This window comes from Ornithorhynchus anatinus, chromosome X1 (genome assembly GCF_004115215.2).
Source record: "Ornithorhynchus anatinus isolate Pmale09 chromosome X1, mOrnAna1.pri.v4, whole genome shotgun sequence".
Lineage (NCBI taxonomy): Eukaryota > Metazoa > Chordata > Mammalia > Monotremata > Ornithorhynchidae > Ornithorhynchus > Ornithorhynchus anatinus.
In genome coordinates this window covers 21777316-21797956 of record NC_041749.1, presented here as the reverse complement: position 1 = coordinate 21797956, position 20641 = coordinate 21777316, and the positions used below count along the sequence as shown (strand labels likewise).

The following is a 20641-nucleotide window of genomic DNA, read 5'->3' as shown; positions in this document are numbered from 1 at the left end:
CCCTTGCTGCTCCCTGACATCCTGGAATGCCCGTTCTGGGATTTTTTTTCTTATACAGGAGCAGAGTTTCATTCAGTTCTGGCTTACTTCCAGTAGGAGACCTGCCCTGGGTGGGGGAATATCCACCAGGCCTGTCTCTGCACACAAGAATATTTCATCATTAAAATGCCCAGCAAGCGGCCATATTGGAAACAAAATGTGTAGATGGGGAAACTGGTCTGCCCTGTTGCTGCCCCATCTCTCAATCTACTGAAATCTTTAGACTTCCGCTCCACCGCCTCCTGAAGAGCATCCCCTTACACATACCCGTCTGTCCGTCCGTCCACCACACCCTCTCCCCCGCCCCTGGCCTCCTCCCTCCGCACAGCTCTGGCCTGTTTGCTTTCTGTTGAGTGCTGGAAGTGCAAATACTTGTCTACTAGGCCCAGCACGTACCGTTCGTATCTGACATGCCTTTCAGGACATACTCAGCATACCACGCAGCTGCAAGAGCTGGGAACCTACACCACCGTCCGTGGGGGCTTTCGCAACCAGGTCCTCCCGGGGCCCCGGGCAAGCAGCAGGCGAGGAGTCTGGAATGAAGGCGGGCGCCGCTGCTGGCATGGCCCTCGCCCGAGGGCAGGGCGGGGCAGGAAGAGCAGTAGCTGCCGCGGCTTTGCACATCAGCCGCAACAACCTACCAGCCCGCAGAGATGGTTTACTGGACAGCAAAACCAGATCCGGTTTTCCAGAGCCATGCTTACTTCTGTCCAATATACGCAAGAATCGGGGGGATCAGGAGAAAGAAGAACAGGAATAGAGCTCGAGAAGGGATGTGTGATACTCGTTTTCCATTTTCTTTTCTTCTCGACCCTTTAGGCCTGAGCTAACATACATGTTTAAACTTCCTGAGGGGCTAGAAAGAGGAGGTATCCTTACAGAGCTAGCGAGGCTCGAAATAACACACTGGAAAAAACCTGGAGCACCGCTGTTCTCCCAAGTGAGAATGAGAGCACTAAAGCTCTTTCTAATGGAAAATTCAACCTAGCAGAAAAGCCACTTGTACAATGTCTGTGAACAGCTAGGGCTGCCATATTCCAGCATGTACCGGACAATCCAGTTTTCAGCTGGTCTGTTCCTGGACTGATACTGAAATGGCCCCAGACACCTTTATGTTCAGTAGTTTTCCGTGAAGCTCCCAGCCTCCCTCTGCCTCCGTTCCTGCCATCAAGAAGTGAAGGAATGTCCGTGTTCTCAGGGACCTGGGAAGGAAATACCAGTCTGGAACAAGTAGAGGGCAGAGGGAATCTCAATAAAACACACTAGATTTGGATGGACTCAGAAAGACTTCCACCAGATAGCACATATCACATCATCAAGTTACTCTGCATGCCCCGGGGTAACACATGGACGGTCATGTGTGTTTTTGTGCCTGGAATCTATGGGGGACACCAGTGGCCACTCTGTTCCAGCACCTCAGTCCCACTGAGGGCCTTACTGCTCCGTGGCAAATAAGGGGGAGGTAAGCTGGTAAAAATCGAGCAAGGGTCAAGATCCTGCTTGCTGGGTGACTTTGGGCAAGTCACCTAATTTCTCTGTGTCTCAGTTTCCTCATCTCCAAAATGGCAACTCATTAACAAATACCAACATTATTACCTGTTCTCCCTCCCTTCTAAATTGAGAGTCCAGGCACTCTGGACCTGATGAACTTGTGTCTACTCTAGAGCACTGTACAGTGCTTGGCACATAGTAAGTGCTTAACAAATACCACAATTATTATTATCATTATTATTATTATCAGGCTCATCTTTTTAGCCAAGTGAGGCCCAGAAGCCAAGTGATATTTTCTTTCTTTCAAGAAACATCTGAATGCAGAGAGTGGGGGCAAGGGGTTCAGGGTATTATTTCTCTTCTCTCCATTTTCGCTGCTCTTGCCCAGCTGCCCTTCCCCACAGAGCAGACCCTCGGAAGTGGCCCTCTTGAACTTTCCAAACACTTCTCCCAGTTTGAATGATGTTGGGAAGTGCAGTAAGTGAGGATGTAACCAAGCCCCTAGAGGAGGCGGAAGGCTGCTCTCTTATCTCGGAGGAAATCACTCTAATTTTACTTTGATCCTTTAGTGAATAAACAGATCAGAAGAAGGGAAATAGCCTGACACCCTCACTTGGGAGCCTCTAGGACTTGCCCCGGAAGTGCTCTGATCCCCTTCCCAAGAACGTGAAGTACAGATGAGTTATTTCTGCGGGCCTCTGGAAAGAATGAATTCAGTCTTATTTTAGGGTAAGGTTCTCCCGTCCACCAATATTTTTTCCCAATCTCCTATCGTTACTGAAAACGGTGACATCATCACTGAGACCAATGACAAAATTCTAGGGAAGGGTAATGTCAGTCCAAGGAATGGGGCTCTCCAGCCAGCAGGGACCTGAGTTCTAACCCTGGCTTTTCCAGTTGCCTGCTCTGTGACCTTGGGCAGTCACTTTGCTTCTCTATGCCTCAGTTTCCTCACCTGTAGAGATTCAATTGGCCTGTTCTCCCTCCTACTCAGACTGCGAGCCCCATGTCGGACAGGGATTGTGTCCAACCTGTATCTGCTCCAATGCTTAGAACAATGCTTGACATATAGTAAGCACTTAATAATAATAATAGCCACCTCTAACTGCAAGCATTCTCATTTCTGTCCCTTGTCTGCCACCCCATCGCTTGGTGGTAGCTATATCTGGAGCTCTGACCATTTTGGTGGCTTCTGCAAAAAACCTGGACAGTTCTGCCTGTTGTCTAATTGATCTGGCATCTGTCAGAAGATCCATCATCTTCCCTGACCTCTCCTCTTTCCTGGATGCTCCATTCCAGCTCTTGGAGCGGGGAGGAGGAGGAGTGAGGTGGCTGCGGGTCAAGACAATTGACTGATCCATGAGATACATTCTGTGCCGACAGAATGGGGAAACAGTATCCAAAGGAGGGATACGATGAAGCCACCTTGAGTCTCTCTGGAGCTTCAGGTCTAGAGGTCAGAGGGGTCAGAGGCCTCAGAAGTAAGCTGGAGAATACAGCAGGAAAAGATTCTGTGGTGAGAATGGCCCGGAGAGAGGGCATCCGGTGCCTTGCCTCCAGGCAGGATAGAGCATCATCATTCCCTAGAATCAGTCTTAAGGAGGCCGTCGCCATTTTCAATGGTGCTCTCACCCAGCAGTTAGGGAAAAGGCATTCGTGGGCTGGGCCAACTTCAATAGAAAACCAAAACTGAATTCACCCCTGTTGCTCCAGAGAGTGCTTCCGGTTCAGAGAAAAAAAGTTTCTACCTCCTAACCGTGACTTCCATCCCCAAGCTCGGGCCTGCCCTGGTTGCTTCCCTAGATTCCTCTCTGGTCTCAGAAACTACAATCCCACGCTCCGTTCTGCAGGCAGGCTGGAGAGGCAAGGTCAGAAGGGGAGGGGTCCAGCAGAGGCAAGGAGTGTGGGAAAACGAGGGGAGTTTCTTCTGCCGTCCAGGTGCATGAGGATGCCTGCCTCAAGGTGAGGCAGGAGCTTGGGGCTCAGGCCTCAGCCCGCCTTAGCCCCTGTGCTCATCCCCTCCCCACCCCAGGCTCTGCATCATACCCTGGCCAACCCCCAAAAAAAGCTCTTTCTCTCCCTCCCTCCCTAATGCCTGCAGGCCCACTCCTAACCTCCCTGCAGTCACTTCCTGCGGTCCTGAGCTGTCAAACCAGTTTGGGTCACCCCTGGCGGTGCTTTGGTCTTCCTCACCCCAGCCATGTCTCAAGACTGAGGGACTGGAGGAGGAGGGTGGTCAGACAGCTGGTGCCCCCCTGGGTTGCTTCTCAGCCAAAAAGTCTTTTCCTGACCAGCCTTGCAGGTTTGCCAGGAGAGGGAGGAGGTGGGAGGAATCCTACCCCCTGACCGGTTTTCCTGACTGGTAAAACTGAACCCCTTCGCAACTAACTCTCCTCTGTGGGAAGCCCAGGCACGGCTCACTCTGTTCAAATGCATTAAATGGAGCACTGAAACAGCTTCTGTCCTATAAAAATGCCAGTTTAAAATATGAGACTCCTAGCATCTTAGAGCCCCAAGTGGGTGGGACGGGCTTGAGAACATCTTTTGGGCCAGTCCCCCGCCTCCAGGTGTGAGCTTGTCTGAACCACTCTGGGCAGATGGGCAGTGGGATAGCCTTACCTGCCAAACCCCCGTCTGTGGCCTGTTTCCGGATGGCGGGGAGGTCCTTCGCCAGGCTAACTGAGCTATTGCAGACTTACAGCAACTCCGATCGACGTCCTCCTCGTAAAAACTCTCCGAAGCTGCGAAAACAGCTCTCGGCTTTCCTTCTCCAGGTTAAACCTCAACCTCTCTGGGTTCAACAGGCCTGACATCCCCAGGGTGCTCCCTCCAGCTCCTATTCTTGCCTCCTCTTTTCCCTTCCTCCTCCCCTTCCCACACTGGGGAAGCACATTTTCCCACCTGGGGAATAGGCAGGTTTTAAAATAGATGGTCACCGAGAGAGTACACTCTGAAAAACAACGTGGGAAAGAGGGAGGGAGGGAAAGAGGAGGAGGGAGAGGCCAGGATATTTCCAGAAGGCCACCCTCAGTTGAACAACTCTGATTTGATATGCTTGACATGTATCCTAGTTTGACCTCAAAGGGTGAACTATCAGGAACCTCTGATCTTCCCCACCCTTCTCTGGGACAAACTACAGCATCCTGAATTTCAATTCAGACCTTCTGCAGAATCTGCCTTCCCTCTTCCTTTTCTGCCGGGGTCAATGCCAGATCTTGCTCTCTTCCAATTTGTCATAGGTCGTTTTTCCAGTGGGCTTGAATGTCCGATCCTGCTCAGACCAATGGGATGCTGGATGGAAAACCATCCTCCCCAATGAAAGTGCTTGGTGCCCCTGGGGAACTCTGGGAGCTGCCAGAATCCTAGACCCCTGATTTCCTTTGATGCTTACCAATGAAGGAAGGAATTTTTCTCTCCACACCTCTCTGCCCCGCTCCCAGGCCCTCTTGGATGGAGGTGGAGATCGTTATGACTGAGGAGTTGGTGAGCAGGGTAGGGGGGATGGGGAGATGAGGAACTCGTTAGCCTTCGGACTCACTAGCTTCCATCCATGATAAACACTTTAGTCCTGCATGCTGCAAACACTTATCCAAATGGTAGGGCACTTAGGGATCAACCTGGGGAATGCCTGCTGAGATTAAATACGGAATTGGGAAATAGGAATTGGGACTGAGAGGCAAGCATTAGAAATTAGGACTCACAGACTCTCTTTTTAGCTATGGATGGAATCTGGAAACATTCCAGCATGATTCATCTCCTAATCAACCAGCACAAGAACATTTCACTCTCTCCCCGAGGGAGCCCCTCTGTGGGGCTGGGGTAGCAACCAGCTTGTTTTAGATGCAATGCAGGTTTGGACTTTCACCCAGTGGATTACAGAACAAGGAGGGCAGGTTATGAGGGACCGGGATAGGGAGATACTCTGACCTGGAGAAACCCACAGGCGACCCCTCACTTTTGACCCTGCAGGCTCCTGGAAAGAGAGATTGGGTCCCTTCGGAGGAAGACACCATTTCCGAGATCAAGTGGGTCGAGCCAGGGGTTCACGGCCCCTCTGCTCCTTTCCCCTTGCATTAGCACAACTCTTTGTGTCGTGGACTTGGCCCTCTGGCCATTGTCTCGTGTCTGTGGCGTAGCAGCTAGAGCACGGGCCTGGGAGTCAGAAGATCCTGGGCTCTAATGCCAGCTTCACCACTTGTCTGATCGGTGACCTTGGGCAAGTCATTTCACTTCTCTGGGCCTCTTTTCCTTCATCTGTAAAATGGGGATTGAGACTCTATGGTCCCTGTGGGACAGGGACTATGTCCAATCCAATTTGCTTGTATCCATCCCAGTGCTTCCTAGCATGCCTGCTACGCAGTCAGCGCTTAACAAGTATCACAATTTTTACTGTCTACCAACTTGAGTGTATTGCACTCTCTCAGGTTCTCTGCACACACCAAGTACTCAAATAATATCACTTATTGACTGATTGATTAGAAAGGATGAAGATGTCACAGGGAGGGAGGCCAAGAGGGTAGTAAAGCTCTCTGGCAGTGATGAAAAAGGGAGGTCTCCCAAGCGCTGTGAGAGTAGGACAGCAGGCAAGTCTATAATCAATCAGTGGTATCTATTGAGCACTTACTTTGTGCAGAGCACTATTCTGAGCACTTGAGAGAGTACTATAGAGTTGGTAGAACTAATACCTGCCCTCGAGGAGTTTACAGTCTAACAGAGGAACTCGCTATTTCAACATGGTTGTGAGGGGCCCGATGTTTTGGGAATAGGAGAGTCTTGGGTCCACCAACCCACCCCATTCTGCTCACATCTCATTTTTTTTTTTATGGTATTTGTTAAGTGCTTATTATGTTACAGGCACTGTACTAAAGGCTGGGGCAGATAAAAGCTAATTAAGGTGAAACTAAGTGTTCTGACATTATTTTAGGGTTTTTGAGGTCCAGTGGCAAGAGACCGACTGAAAGCCTCTAATTTCAGTGGTCTCGTCTTATGCTGCCGAGTCCTTGCCGACCCATGGCTTTAGCATGGACACATCTCTCCCAGAATCCCCCGCCTCCATCTGCAGTTGTCCTGGTAGCGTAGAGATTTTAAATCTTCCTATTCTCGGAGCTTTCCTTTAAGACTTCCCTGGAATAGTAACAATAAATCTTGACTGTCCTAAATGTCCACGTCGCTTATAATCTCCAGGTATGTTTATATCACTGATCTCGCTTGTCTTGTCACATCCCTGATCCTCATTTCACAGAGTTCTTGCTCAAAGTCACATGTCAGGCCAGATGTTCATTTGGGAGTAGAATCTAGTTTTGTCCATCTCATTCTCTTTCCACTAGATTGCCTCCTGCTAGGTTTTCTCACTGACTCTCTTCAGTTCTCCAATGGGGGGCCCTGAAGCCTAGAGTGGGACTCAGTGGGCAGCACTCATCAGTCAAAGACGGAGCCGGAAGACCGGCTGGAGGTTTTTCCCAGCTCCCAGCCGACCTCCTAGAAGACCAGTCAGCTGGCCGACTGGTCAGTCTTGAATCAAGCTGTCCCCACCTTGAGGCCCAAGGTACCCACTGGGATCAAGTTGCTCATTAGATGCAAGATGAGGAGAGGAGTCTAGAAAGAAGTCAAGACCAGGGATCTGTCACTTCTGAAGGGTAGTTCTAATCTCAGCTGCCATTTTTAGCAAGGAAATTTTACTTAAGAACCTGCAGCACTAACTGGCACCAGCAAGGGTGCAGAGTTAGCAGAAAAACAGGAGGGAGAGAATCTTCACAGGACTAAGTAGCTAAGTGACACAGGCACAAACACACAGCAGCATATCCAAACCCATATGACAGCCACATAGGGATTCCGTGATCCTGGCTCTCTCTCCTCAAGTTCCCAGAGCTCACAGTGGGACCCCGGGGACACCACAAGGAACTTGCCCTACTGAATTTCAGAGAAGCAGAGGGAATTCCTGCATCATGGACCTTCTGAGAAAGTGAGGGAACTCAGGGGAGTAAGGCAAATAATTTCTGGGAGTCAGGAGGAGGTGGGGGAGGGGGTGGAGGAGTTGGGAGAGGGGAAAGGAGAGATAAGGAGAAGAAACCAGGGCCCCCGGAGGAGGAGGGTGAAGGGGAGATAAGGATCAGGCTGGCACTGTACCCAAAGGCAGTGTCTCCACAGGGGGAGGTCCCAGGCAGATCTGAGCGGCTCCTGACAAGAACTGAGCAGGGGTCTTGGCCTCAGCCAGCAGCGCAGAGAGCCAGGCCAGACACACTGCCAAGTGGGGAAGGGGTGCATCAAAGCAGCGAGAGAAAGTCCTACCTTCCTCTCCAATGTCCTTCCCCCACAAGAAGTAACTCTGTACTAGTGCCAGACAGCAAGGCACCCGGACCTGCCTCCCCCGCCCCTCCCCATCCCGAACACTCCAGCCCCACCCTGTATCTGGGACAGTGGCAACTGTTGTTGGGCCTGACCCTTTGGGTTTGAAAGAGCCATTTGCCTGCTCAGTGTCATCAGGTGTGAAAGAGATTTACCACCATGAAGCCAAACCTCTTCATCCTCCTCTCTGCAATTAGCCACCAGACAGGTTCACCCAGTTTCGCCCAGATCCCGGGGGGTGTCTTTTTAATGGTTGGCATCATAATTGCTATCACGCAGGCCCGCTTCTCCAGGAGCCTGTGAGTCTGTACTGTCTGACCTGTCACTCAAAGCCACTCGGGGTGCCCGGAGCGCTCCAGGTGTCTGGGCCAGGGGAGATGATGAAGAAACACTGGAGAGTGGATGGATTCTCTGACCTGCCTGGAGCCGCGGCCCCACGGAGAGAGGGAGTCTGCTCATTTGGAAGTGGGAAGACCTGAGCTCTACTTCCAGCTCCCCAACTGAGTCAGGGTGCCAAATTTACATTTACATCTCTATCCCTGATTTCTCTCCCCCTCTGCAGCCTCGCATTTCCTCCTGCCTTCAAGACATCTCTACTTGGATGTCCTCCCATCACCTCAAATTTAACATGCTAGAAACAGAACTTCTTATCTTCCCACCCAAATCCTGTCCTCTTCCTGACTTTCCCTTAACTGTAGATGGCACCACCATCCTTCCTGTCTCAGAAGCTCGTAACCTTGGTGTTATTCTTGACTCGTGTCCCTCATTCAACCCACATATTCAATTCATCACTAAATCCTGTCGGTTCCACCTTCACCACATCACTAAAATCCACCCTTTCCTCTCCAACCTAACTGCTACCGCGTTAGTCCAGTCACTTATCTTTTCCCGTCTTGGTTACTGTATCAGCCTCCTTGCTGACCTCCTTGCCTTCTGTCTCTACCCACTTCAGTCCATGCTCCACTCTGCTGCCCTGATCACTTCTACAGAAACATTGGGCCGCACTTTCCCACTCCTCAAGAAACTCCAGTGTTGCCCATCCACCTCTGCATCAAACAGAATCTCCTCACCACCGGCTTCAAAGCACTCAATCTCTTTACCCCTCTTATCACAGCTCCTTACTGTCCTACTGCAATCCAGCCGGCACACTTCACTCCTCTAATGCTAACCTTCTCACTGTACCTTGATCTCATCTATCTCCCCACCTCTCGCCATGTCCTGCCTCTGTCCTGGAATGCCCTCCCTCCTCTTATCTGACAGACAATTACTCTCCCCCTCTTCAAAACCTTATTGAAGGCATATCTCCTCCAAGAGGCCTTCCCTGTCTAAGCCCTGCTTTCCTCTTCTTCCACTCCCTTCTGCGTCACCCTGATTTGCTCCCTTTATTTATCGCCCCCCCTCCCAGCCCCACAGCACTTATGTATATATATCTATAATTTATTTATTCATCTTAATGTCTGTCTCCCCTTCCAGACTGTAAGCTTATTGTGGGCAGGGATCCTGTTTATTGTTATATTGTGCTCTCTGAAGCACTTAGTACAGTGCTCCACGCAAAGTAAGTTCTCAGCAAATACAATTGACTGACTGACTTCTCTGCCTCAGTTATCTCATCTGTAAAATCAGGATAAAGACTGTGAGCTCTCTGTGGGACACAGACTGTGTCCAACCGGGTTATTTTGTATCTATCCTAGTGCCTGGTACATAGTAAGTGCTTAACAAATACCATAACATGCATACCCCCCCCCAAAAAAAACAACAACAACAACAACAACAACAACAAACCCAAGCAACCACCACCACAAAGCCTCCATTTATGATAATAGCACCTTTGCAGCCATTACCAGCCTCAAAGATCTATGCAATAGTCCATGCATGGATGCTCGGATATTAAAATATTCATGGAATTTGTGTTGGAAGATAATGCCGCTGACAGTAATATCTCTCTACGTGGGAGAGTGAGGATCAAGTACCCCTGGATGACTGACAGACCTTTCCACTCTGCACCCACATAGGGCCCTTTCCTGTGCTATTCTGATGTCACTTTGGGCTTGGTATTTTCAATTTTGTTTTCTAGAATCACAATCTTTCCAAAACCTCTGCTCCAAGACAGTAGGCCCATTTCTGTCTCCCAACTGCTTGCTGTGGTACCCTGAGTCAAACACTTGTTTTTACCTGGCCTCAGCTTTCACATCTATAAAATGGAAATATAATATCTGACTTTTCCCATGCCACGGGAACTTTTCCATATAAATGAAAACCACGGGGGTTAGGATTTTATTGAGATAAAAAGGTAATTTTCCAAACCAAATGAGACCAGACTAACACAGATAATGGAAAATTCCAGAAGGCAATCAATTTTTCTTTCAATGATCTGAACTAGCCTTGATTTAGGTAACTGGGCTTTGGCTAATCATCTGGCTCCTGGAGTCCCATTGTGTGAGGAGATCACATGGCTCCCAATTACAGGAAATGTCTCCAAGTCTGTTCCGCCGCCTTTCCTAATGAGATTGTCAGGTCCCCCGGACTCCGCGCGCCACTTCCTTGACCCACTGCCCAGATAGCGATAGGAAGGGCAATTTCCGCTCCCACAATTAGAAAAGGCTATTTTGGTCTCTTTTTCCACAAGGTCTTCAGGGATGTCTGCAAACATCTGAGAACAAGAGAAAAACTCGGACGAAGCCGGCCGTCTGAACATCCTGTGCCTAGCAATGCTGGCCGCAGGAGGAGCCGGGAGGCCGTTGGCCATCTCCACGGGACTCCACCGAGTACCCGGACTCTTCTCTCTAGACACTCCACTCATCCAAGTGGGGGAGGGGGATTTGCCATCTGGCCTGGAGCCAGGACATTCCAGAGGTCAAAGAGGAAATGAGGGGACCAGGACCTCTCCATGGCTTAGTGTGTGACCTTGGGCTAGTCACTTTCTATCTCTGTGTGTGCTTGGAATGTAGTAAGCGCTTAACAAATACCACATTATTAGTTTTCTCCAATGTGTAAAATGGGACGTGGTGGTTGAGCGGGGAAGAAGATGGGGGGGGGGGGGATCATCCTTATCCCATCCTTTCCTATCAAGGGAGTGATAGGAATAAATAAGACCATCTCTCGGGGGCTCAGGAGAGGTACCTGCAATGGAAGTGGGCATTAAGTGAGTGTCTACTTGGTGCAGGGCACTGTACTAAGCACTTGGGAGAATACAGTGGAGGTAGAAGATATGTTCGCTGTCCACATGGAATTTACAACCAAACTAGGGGAGGCAGACACAAAATCATTTACTTGATCTCTTGTGGCAAAACTTCCCATACTGGTAGTACTAAAATTTGTAGTGTTTGTTAACTGCTTACTTTGGGCCAAGCACTGTCAATACAATACAATCACACCAGACCCAGTTGCTGTCCCAAGTGGCGCTCACATTCTAAGGGGGAAGGAGAACAGTATTGAATCCCTATTTTATAGTTGAGAAAACTGTGGCAGAGATTTGCCCAAAGTCTCACACAACAGGAGAGTAGCGGACCAGGAGTAGAGGTCTCCTGCCTCCCAGTCCAGTACCTCCAAGAACAGTGGTCCAAAACAGTAGGCCCTCAATAAATACTATCAATATGGATGTTTTTATTGGCTAAGCACTGGATAAGCAAATTTCCCAATCGAAGGGCCTTCACATTAACACCCGCATTATCCCTCAGTCTAAGGTGAAGACGCTATTTGAGTTTCTGGGTGCAACATTGCAGGTAGGAATCTGGATAAAACCAGCCTGCACTATTCATTCCCTCTGTGTCCCTTTTTGTCTGTTTCTCTCTGACACTATGACTCCAGTTCGGTGGGTTTGGCACAGTTTTAAATGATGGGCTATTGGGGAGTTCATTTTTTGGTCAACGCTCTCCTGTAGGACTCCCACCCGGTGGGATGTAATCCTTTTTAATCCACACAGTGCTTGCCACCTTTAGAAACTATCTTGTTTGGAAGCAGGGGGGATGAATTTTGGCCACTTCAGCTACCTCCCTCTGGACTGTAAGCTCGTTGTGGGCAAGGAACGTATCTCCCAAGCATTTAGTACAGTGCTCCACACACAGTAAGCACTCAGTAAATACTACTGAGGGTCGATTCCACTGGCGGGGAACACACAAACCCTAAAAGAGCTTTCCCTCCGCCCAGAGGAAAAATTAAATTCGGTGTGACCCCTAGTGGAGAGCGTGGTGATGCCCTGGAAGTTCTATCCTGAAATTTCCAAAGAAGAATCAAACAATTATTATTAAGGATAATAATAATAATGGTACTTATTAAGCACTTACTATGTGCAAGCACTGTTCTAAGCGCTGGAGGCGATACAAGGTGATCAGGTCGTCCCACGTGGGGCTCACAGTCTTCACCCCCATTTTCCAGACGAGATAACTGAGGTCCAGAGAAGTGAAGTGACTTGCCCAAAGTCACACAGTTTACGGGTGGCGGAGCCGGGATTAGAACCCATGACCTCTGATTCCCAAACCCGGGCTCTTTCCACTGAGCCACGCTGCTTCTCTAAGGATTCATTGAGCAATCACTATGTTCAGAGTGCCTGCCACTCTTCACCAAGGGTCCCAGCTATCTTCCCCTCTTCATCCCTGATTTAAACTCCAAGCCTTACCCATCTTCATTCGTTCATTTATTCAATCATATTTATTGAGCGCTTACCGAGTGCAGAGCACTGTACTAAGCACTTCGAAAATACAATTCAGCAATAAAGAGACAATCCCTGGCCTCACCAGGCTTTCTGCTTCTTAGGCCAGAGGTGACCTAGGGCAGGTCATTTCAATACTAACCCCTCTTAATAACAACTTGACATTGCCTAGAATTTTGTTTTCAAATGCAATTTAAAATTGATAACTTGACTGCTTTGGTTAAGCATTTACTATCACCCAACATAGTAAATTGAGAAGCAACGCTGCCTAGGGGATAGAATACAAGCCTGGGATTTGGAATGACCTTGATTCTAATCCCAGTTCCTCCATTTGTCTTCTATGTGACCTTGGGCAAATCAATTCATTTCCCTGGGCCTCAGTTACCTCACCTGTAAAATTGGAATTAAGACTGCGGGCCCCACGCAAGACATGGCCAGTGTCCAAACTGATTACCTTGTATCTTCCCCACTGCTTAATACAATATTTAGCACATAGTAAGTGCTTAATAAAATACCATAAAAATAACAAACAAAAAAACACTGTACTAAGTGTAGGGGTAGCCTGTCAGGTCAGACGTAGTCCCTAACCCAAAGAGGGAGTGAGAACAAGTATTTTATCTCATTTTACATGCAAGGACAATGAGACACAGAGAAATTAAGTGGTTTTCCTAAATTCAGTAGTTGGACAAGTGGTGGAGCCGGGATTAGAGACCAGTTACCGGGCATGTACTCATTTCACAGTCCTTGTTGTTTCTCTAATTTTGCATTAGCTATTTAATTTATCCTCACATAATCTCTATGAGGATGTGGGATTATCACCCCATTGTACAGCTGGGGGAACTGAGATCCAGAGAGAGAATGTAAATTACACAAAGTACCAAGCAAACCAGTGAGTAGCCGAGATTTTTTTTTTCAGGTGTATTTGTTAAGCTCTTACTACACTAAGCCTTAAGGTAGATACAAGCTAATCAGGTTGGACTCATCCATGTCTCACCTAGGGCTCAGAGGTCTTAATCCCCATTTTACAGATTAGGTTACTGAAGCACAGAGAAGTTAAGTGACTCGCCATGGGTCACAGAGCAGAAAAACAGAGCCAGGATTAGAACCTGGGTACTCTGAATCCTAGGCCCATGCTCTATCCACTAGGCCATGCTACTTCCCAGAGCTGGTGCTAAATTGTAGACCTGGGCTTTTCCTGCTAGACTACTCTTTATACTCCTCAAGTGTGGGACCCTAGTGTTGAGCAACCTATTGGCTCTGAGTCACACCCTAAATTCGGCCAAAAAAGCAGGACTGCAATGGGATAGGTGCATTAAGGAGGGAACCACAGGTGCAGGTCTTCTTTGTCCTTGCTGACTGCCTCCTCCCCAGCTCATCAGGGGTCTCCCAGAAATCTCAGCTGGGGGCCTTTGGATGAGGCTTAGAAAGTTCAGTGAATGTTAACTTTCCTGGGCCTCCCCGATAGGCCATAGCCCACATCCAGGAAGAGAAGAGAGACACACCGTCTTGTAGTTGGGAGACAAGATTGTAAGCTCCTTGAAGGCAGAGATCATGTGTACTTCCTCCTTTTTATTAATGGTATTTGTTAAGCGCTTACTATGTGCCAGGCACATAGTCCCTGTCCCTCATGGGGTTTGCAGTCTTAATCCGTTTTACAAATAACTATTTTACAGAAGTAACTAACACAGAGAAGCTACGTGACTTGCCCAAGGTCATACAGCAGACAAGTGGTGGACCCAGAATTAGAACCTAGGGTCTTCTGATTCCAAAGCCCATGCTTTATCCACTAGGCCACGCCACTTCTATGGCACTCTTCCGAGCCCCTTGTACAGCATTCTGCCTGGAGTTAGTACTCAATAAACACCACTGATTGATTGAGGGATTGATTAGAGAGAGAGAGAGATGCTGTAGAAAGAGTGGAAGTGAAGAATGATAAATGTGGTATTTTGCAAGCACTTAGTATCCTTGGTAAATAAGTAGTTCCGGGCGAGATACAGGAAAAAATCAGTCGAATACTGTCTCTGCCCCACACTGGAGTCCCAGTCGAAGTAAGAATGGAAAGAAATGAACAGTGAGAAGGAAGGAAAAGGGATGGAAAGTCTAGAGGAGGGAAGCAGTGTGGGTGGGCAGGAGAAGGAAGGTCAGGAGCAGGAAGAACTCATCACTTCAGAGTTTATAAAAAAGGGAACTGTGGCTGACAGACCCACGTCACAGCCACAGACAGGGCAAAAACTTCCGCAAACACCCGCAACAGCCCTCTGCCCTTCTCCCGCCCCCTGCTGCGAACAGGGGTGTCAGACTGGTGCAGGGGAGCAGCTCCTGGGGGCAGTAAGACAGGGGAGCTTCTGAGGTTGTTGGGGGGGAGGCAGATGATGGAACAGGGAAGAACAAGTCTCTTGTTTTCTGGGCTATAACAACAGAACCACGCCTGACCGCCGAAGTTGCCCCCTGGATCGAGGCTTTGAGCCCTTCTGCCCAGCCCTCACTGACCCTTGGAAAATGACGTTAAGAGGAAGCTGCCAGCTGCTAAAATTCTCTACCACCAAACTCCTAGAATATCAACAGGCCTACTATGTGCTTGGATTACTGTTGGGTCCCAAGTCTTTCCCCTGGCTTCAGGGCAGGCAGGGAGCAGGGACTGGGACGCTCCAGGCCTCCAGCCTGCAGGAATTTTGTTCTTGCTACCCATCTGGGATTTAAAGTGTTAACCTGACCAGCTAGCTCCCTGAGCTGTTCTTTCCTGCCTTCTCTCCCAGGACAGCCGTCCCTCCTCCGCCCCCCCCCCCCCCCCCCCCCCCCAGGCCCCCAGCTCTGGGGAGGAGCTCTGTTTCCCACTGTGCTACTGGAGGAAGTGGGGTTTGGGTTTCCTTCCCAGTGTTTACATTTTCCCAAGAGTTGCCCAGTCGTCCCTGACACGCCACTGATGTTCAAGCTCGTGAGACGCTAGTTCCCAGCCCAGCCGGCCCCCAAAAAACTTAGCTGCACCGGTGGGCTGCTTGCTGGGGTTCCAGTTCTCAGCCCCGCTCCTCCCCATTCTCCTAGCCCCCTTTCGCCCCTCTCCCTCAGGCCCCTTTCTCCCTTCTCCCCCGGCCCTGCCCTTCCCCCCACTCTTCCCCACTCTCCTAGCTCCCTTTCATTCCTCTTCCTCAGCCTCCTTCTCCCCTCTCCCCCTGCCTTGCTCTTCCCCTCTTCCCCAACACCGCTCCTTCCTTCTCCCCCAGCCCCACTCCTCCCTTCTCCCCTCTCCTCCAACCCTGCTCCTCCCCATTTCCCTAGCCCCTTTTCTCCCCTCCCCACAAGCCCCGCTCCTCCCCCTTCCCTTAGTCTCCCTTCTCTTCCCTTCCGTAGCCCTCCTTCTCCCTTCTCCCCAGCCCCACTCTTCCTCCCTTCCTTATCCCCCTTCTCCTCCCCTCCTTTAGCCCCCCCTTTGCCCTTCTCCCTCAACCCACCTTATCCCCTCTCCCCCAGACTTGCTCCTCCCCATCCACCAACTCTAGGGTACGGAAAATAGAAAAATAGCTACTGCCTGCACTCACTGACCCTGCTGACCCTGTGAGAATTCTGTGCTGCCTCCTCTCTCCTTGACTAGCCTGACCTGAGTCCAGCTGAGCTGGTTTCTTTAGATCTCAGCTAGGGGACCAATCCCAGCTGGCCTGAGGGACACTGTGAGAAGCAGAAGTGGGGACACTTCCAGGACAGCAGAGATAAACCAGCCAATGCCACTTTGAACCCCGATGCTGCCTCTCTCTAAAACCCACCGTTAACTGCAGAGTGTGCCACGGGGGCAGAGCAGGGCTGGGTCCAGCCGCCAGCCCACCCTGAAGCTTGTATTCAGCAGAATCTCAAGTCCTCTTCTCCCCGCCTCTTATTTTCCCCTTCTTGTTGAATGAGTCAACCCTGCTCTGTCCCCCATAGAGAGGTCATGAGGACCTGGCCCTGGCTTCTCAGTTTGAAGGCAGGGAAAATGAAAGGGCCCAGGCTGACCCGCTGTCAGAACAGAGCAGCTGGGGGAGGGCCATCAGAGATGACCACCTCTGGCCAGGACGCAGGGATCTCAGATGAGATGGCTCTAAGGCCTGGCCCACCCCCACTTCCTCCACTTTCCTCTCAGCTCCAGGTTAACACAGATACTCCATTCCCAGCCCGACCAAATCCTGTAGTGAACCTTGCCTCCCAGCGCAGCCTGGCCCCCATCGTATGTTCCCTAAGCATATGCTCTCCCCCACCTCTCCTTTGCCCCAGTATGGGATTCTGAGCCCCTGTCCCAGTCCAGGGTTGCTCTCCTACCTTCCATGAGAGATGGGGGCTGGGGTGCTGGGCTACGGCAGAGCCCGACGTCCCCCTCCGAGCCCCTTCAAATTCCTGCCCACCCTGGGACGTCCAGCCTGAGGGAGAGTCACAGAGCTCTGCTGTCTATCCAGCCAAGCCCAGCTGTCAGCCTCCCTCCATCCGTTCCTCCCTCCCTCCCTCCTTCTCTCCTTCCTTCCCTCCCTCCCTCCTCCTCCTCCCCAGCCTGGGTGGGGAGCACCGCCTCAGGGAGTCAGGGATGAGAAACAAACTTTCCCTGAACTGACTCCAAGTGCTGTCGCTTCCCTTTCCAAGTCGCTCCCAGCTGCTCCAAAGTCTCCTCCATGCACTGCTGCTGCTCCAGGCTCCATTTCCTGGTCCTGACCCCTGCCAATAGCTCTGGCACTGGAGGGCAACAACTCTCTGCTCTCTAAGAGGCACAGAGTGTTGCCTGCTCCCCACCACTCCATAGGGGCCCGATAGACTCCAGTCCTCCGGGGCAGCACTTCTCCCAGCCCCGCTCCTCCTGAGCCATGACAGCCCAATCCAGCCTGAAGCTGAGGTCCATTCATTCATGCATTCATACTTATTGAGTGCTTCTGGTGTGCAGAGCACTGTACGAAGCACTAGGGAGAGTACAATATAACAATAAACAGACATATTCCCTGCCCAGGCGCCAGCCCCAACTCTGCCATAGGAGTGACTGACGGACACTCCTCCAAGAGGGTCCACAGCGGCCAGGAGTTCGAGGAAACCCTGGCGATCTTGTCTTCTTCTAATAGGGTTTGATGTTGGGGGCTCCCTGATCATTAGATATATACATATCTGTAATTTTTAAATTTATATTAATGTCTGTTCCCCCTTTAATAATAATTATATTTGTTAAGCACTTACTATATGGCAGACACTGTTCTAAGCGCTGGGGGAATACAAGCAAATCGGGTTGGACACAATCCCTGGTCCCACATGGGGCTCAGAGTCTTAATCCCCATTTTACAGATCAAGTAACTGAGGCACAGAGCAGTGAAATGATTTGCCCAAGGCACCCAGGGGGTAAGTGCGGAGCTGGGATTTGAAACCATGACCTTCTGACTCCAAGGCTCGAGCTCTATCCATTAGGCAGCACTGCTTCTCTAGACCGTAAGCTCCTTGTGGGCAGGAAATATGTCTTTATTGTTAATACTGTACTCTTCCAAGTGCTTAGTACAGTACCCTGCACAAAGTGCTCGATAAATACAGTTGAATGAATGAATGAGTCCTGGTGGCACAAGATGGCATGAGAAAAACACTCCTCTGCCCTGCCCTGCTCGACTCTGTTTTCATCTGCTAGAGAAAAGAACTGTCGATTTACCTTTTAACTAGACCCCATCCCATCACCATCCTCTTCCTCATACTGCTCCCCCAGCTTGGAATTCCCTCCTTCCCCACTTCAGCTCTCCCCTTATTCAGAAACCCTCCTGAAAGGCCACCTCCTCCAACGAGCCTTCCAGATTCATTCCCAGCAGCCTGCATCATCTAAGTTCAACAGCTGCTTCTAGCACTTATACCCATCTTCAACACTCAGGTTTATACATTTATTCAATTCTACAATCAATTCTTTATTTTGATTACTCTGCTTAAAAATACTTTTATGTCTATCTCCCCTGTTAAAATGTCATTTCCTTGTGGACTTGGAATATTTTCAACCTTCCAAATGTTCCGCACCCCTGGACAAGTTCGAGGGCCAAGTTGAACTCAGCTAACAACAAAGCATTCAAGTCACATTGGGGTTCATGGGCCACCAGCCCGGGACTATTTCCCCTCCTCCTCAAAACACCCCTCAGTGTAGCCTCCAACTGCACTAGCTTCCACTGCTGCTCCACCCCTAACTCCCTTTCTGGAGAAGCAGCATGGCTCAGTGGAAAGAGCACGGGCTTTGGAGTCAGGGCTCATGAGTTCGAATCCCAGCTCTGCCACTTGTCGGCTGTGTGACTGTGGGCAAGTCACTTAACTTCTCTGTGCCTCAGTTCCCTCATCTGTAAAATGGGGATTAAGACTATGAGCCCCACGTGGGACAACCTGATTCCCCTGTGTCTACCCCAGCGCTTAGAACAGTGCTTGGCACATAGTAAGCGCTTAACAAATACCAACATTATTATTATTATTATTCTGTGTTAGAACTCCTTCCCCTTACTGTAGCTCTGGTCTATTGTTTAGGCACTTGGTATTCACCCAGTCTTCAGCCCCACAGCACTATATACCTACCTATAAATTATTTATTTATACTGACATCTGTCTCCCCCTCTAGACTGTAAGCTTGCTGTGGACAGGGAACCTATCAACCAGTGCTGTTGTAGTGTACTCTCCCAAGCGCTTAATACCGCACTGTCTGCACACACTAAGTGCTCACTAAATCTCTCTGATGAATTAATGGTGGTGGGCAGAGGCAGTAAAGAACCAACATGGGGAGCCAAAGCTTGGCTAATCCAACTCATTAGCTTTACCCAACTGATTCGGGAAACTGGAACTGGAAAAGCAACAGGAGCTGAGGGTCACTCTCCTCTCATCTGACCTCTCCTGCCCTTCCCCTTCCACAAAAACCTTTGGTTCAGAGGGAGCTGGCCACAGGCAGAGGCACCAAGAAAGCATCTGCCCAGGGGCCAAACCTGCTATTAGCCCCAACAATTAGAAAGTGCACTTAAACTCCCTCACAAAACTCAAACTGACAAAAGCAGATGAGTTGCGAGAGTTCACTTTGAAATGGGGGAGGCTTCTTGCAGGGAGCTACTTCAGTTCAGCTGGGGAGAAGGCTCCATGGTCATCTTAGGCACCCATGATATAATAACATCTGTGGCATGCATGGTGGTGGTAGCCTGTAAAATCCACTAGCCCAGGCCCTCAGGTAGCAGGGAGAGAGTTACCACATCCCTGTCCACCCCAACCAGGATTAGGACAAAGATCTAAATTCATCAAACTAAAGGTCTGCAGAGCAACAGACCCAGCCAGGCAGAAGACTCTTCTGAGGAGTCTGAGGAGCATAGAGTCAAATACTGATTGTGTCCATACTATTGCCTCATCTGTCTGGTCTGGTCTTCCGTGCAGCAATATGAATCTTAAATACCACTGATTGAGTGTATTCCGTGTCTTTGGAGGAATAGTGTACAAGAGTGCCAAAGACACAATCCCTTGCTGGACGGTGTAACTCTCCTCCTAGACTGTAAGCTCATTATGGGCAGGGGCTGTGTAAGCTAATTCTGTTGTATTGTACTCTCCCAAGCGCTGAGTACAATGCCCTGCACATAGTAAGTGCTCAATAAATACGACTGACTGATCTACAAGGTTGCCACTCCTGGCCCTGGGATTTAGGAGACTCTACAACTGGCCCTGTGAAAAGCAGTGTGGTTTAGTGGTAAGAGCACGGGCTTGGGAATCAGAGGACGGGGGTTCTAATCTCAGCTCTGCCACCTGTCTGCTGCATGATCTTGGGCAAGCCACTTAACTTCTCTGGGCCTCAGTTACCTCATCCGTAAATTGGGGATTAAGACTGGGAGTCCCACGTGGGATAACCTTGTATCTACCCCAGTGCTTAGAACAGTGCTTGGCACGTAATAAGCACTTAACAGATACCTTCATTATTACTCTTCCCCGTAACACTCCGGTCCCCGGCTTGTGCCCTCCGCTCTGCCCAAATGAACTTTCTCATCTTCTGCAAACGCAACTGCCCACTCCCAAGCAATTACTCACATCTCCCCCTCATCCTGGAATGCCCTTCTCACTCTCCTTGCCAAACTGCATCTCATCCGAACCCTCCTCCCTCCCGCCCCCAGGAAATTCTCAGTAAGAAAGCAATAA

At 49.9% G+C, this 20641-nt stretch overlaps 1 protein-coding gene across 2 annotated transcripts in view; it reads right to left on the bottom strand.

Moving 5' to 3' along the window:
• LOC100078308 (rho GTPase-activating protein 7-like) overlaps window positions 1–20641 on the bottom strand; it is a 99303-nt gene that overhangs the window by 66639 nt on the left and 12023 nt on the right. Inside the window, exon 1 of one of the 2 annotated variants that reach the window (XM_029050815.2) lies at window positions 16811–16839. The exons of the other annotated variant lie outside the window; for it this stretch is intronic. Coding sequence (XP_028906648.1) covers window positions 16811–16817 — 7 coding nt within the window. The 5' untranslated portion in view covers window positions 16818–16839. Of the gene's footprint in view, window positions 1–16810; window positions 16840–20641 lie in introns of those variants that run through there. 2 annotated transcript variants of the gene reach the window in all.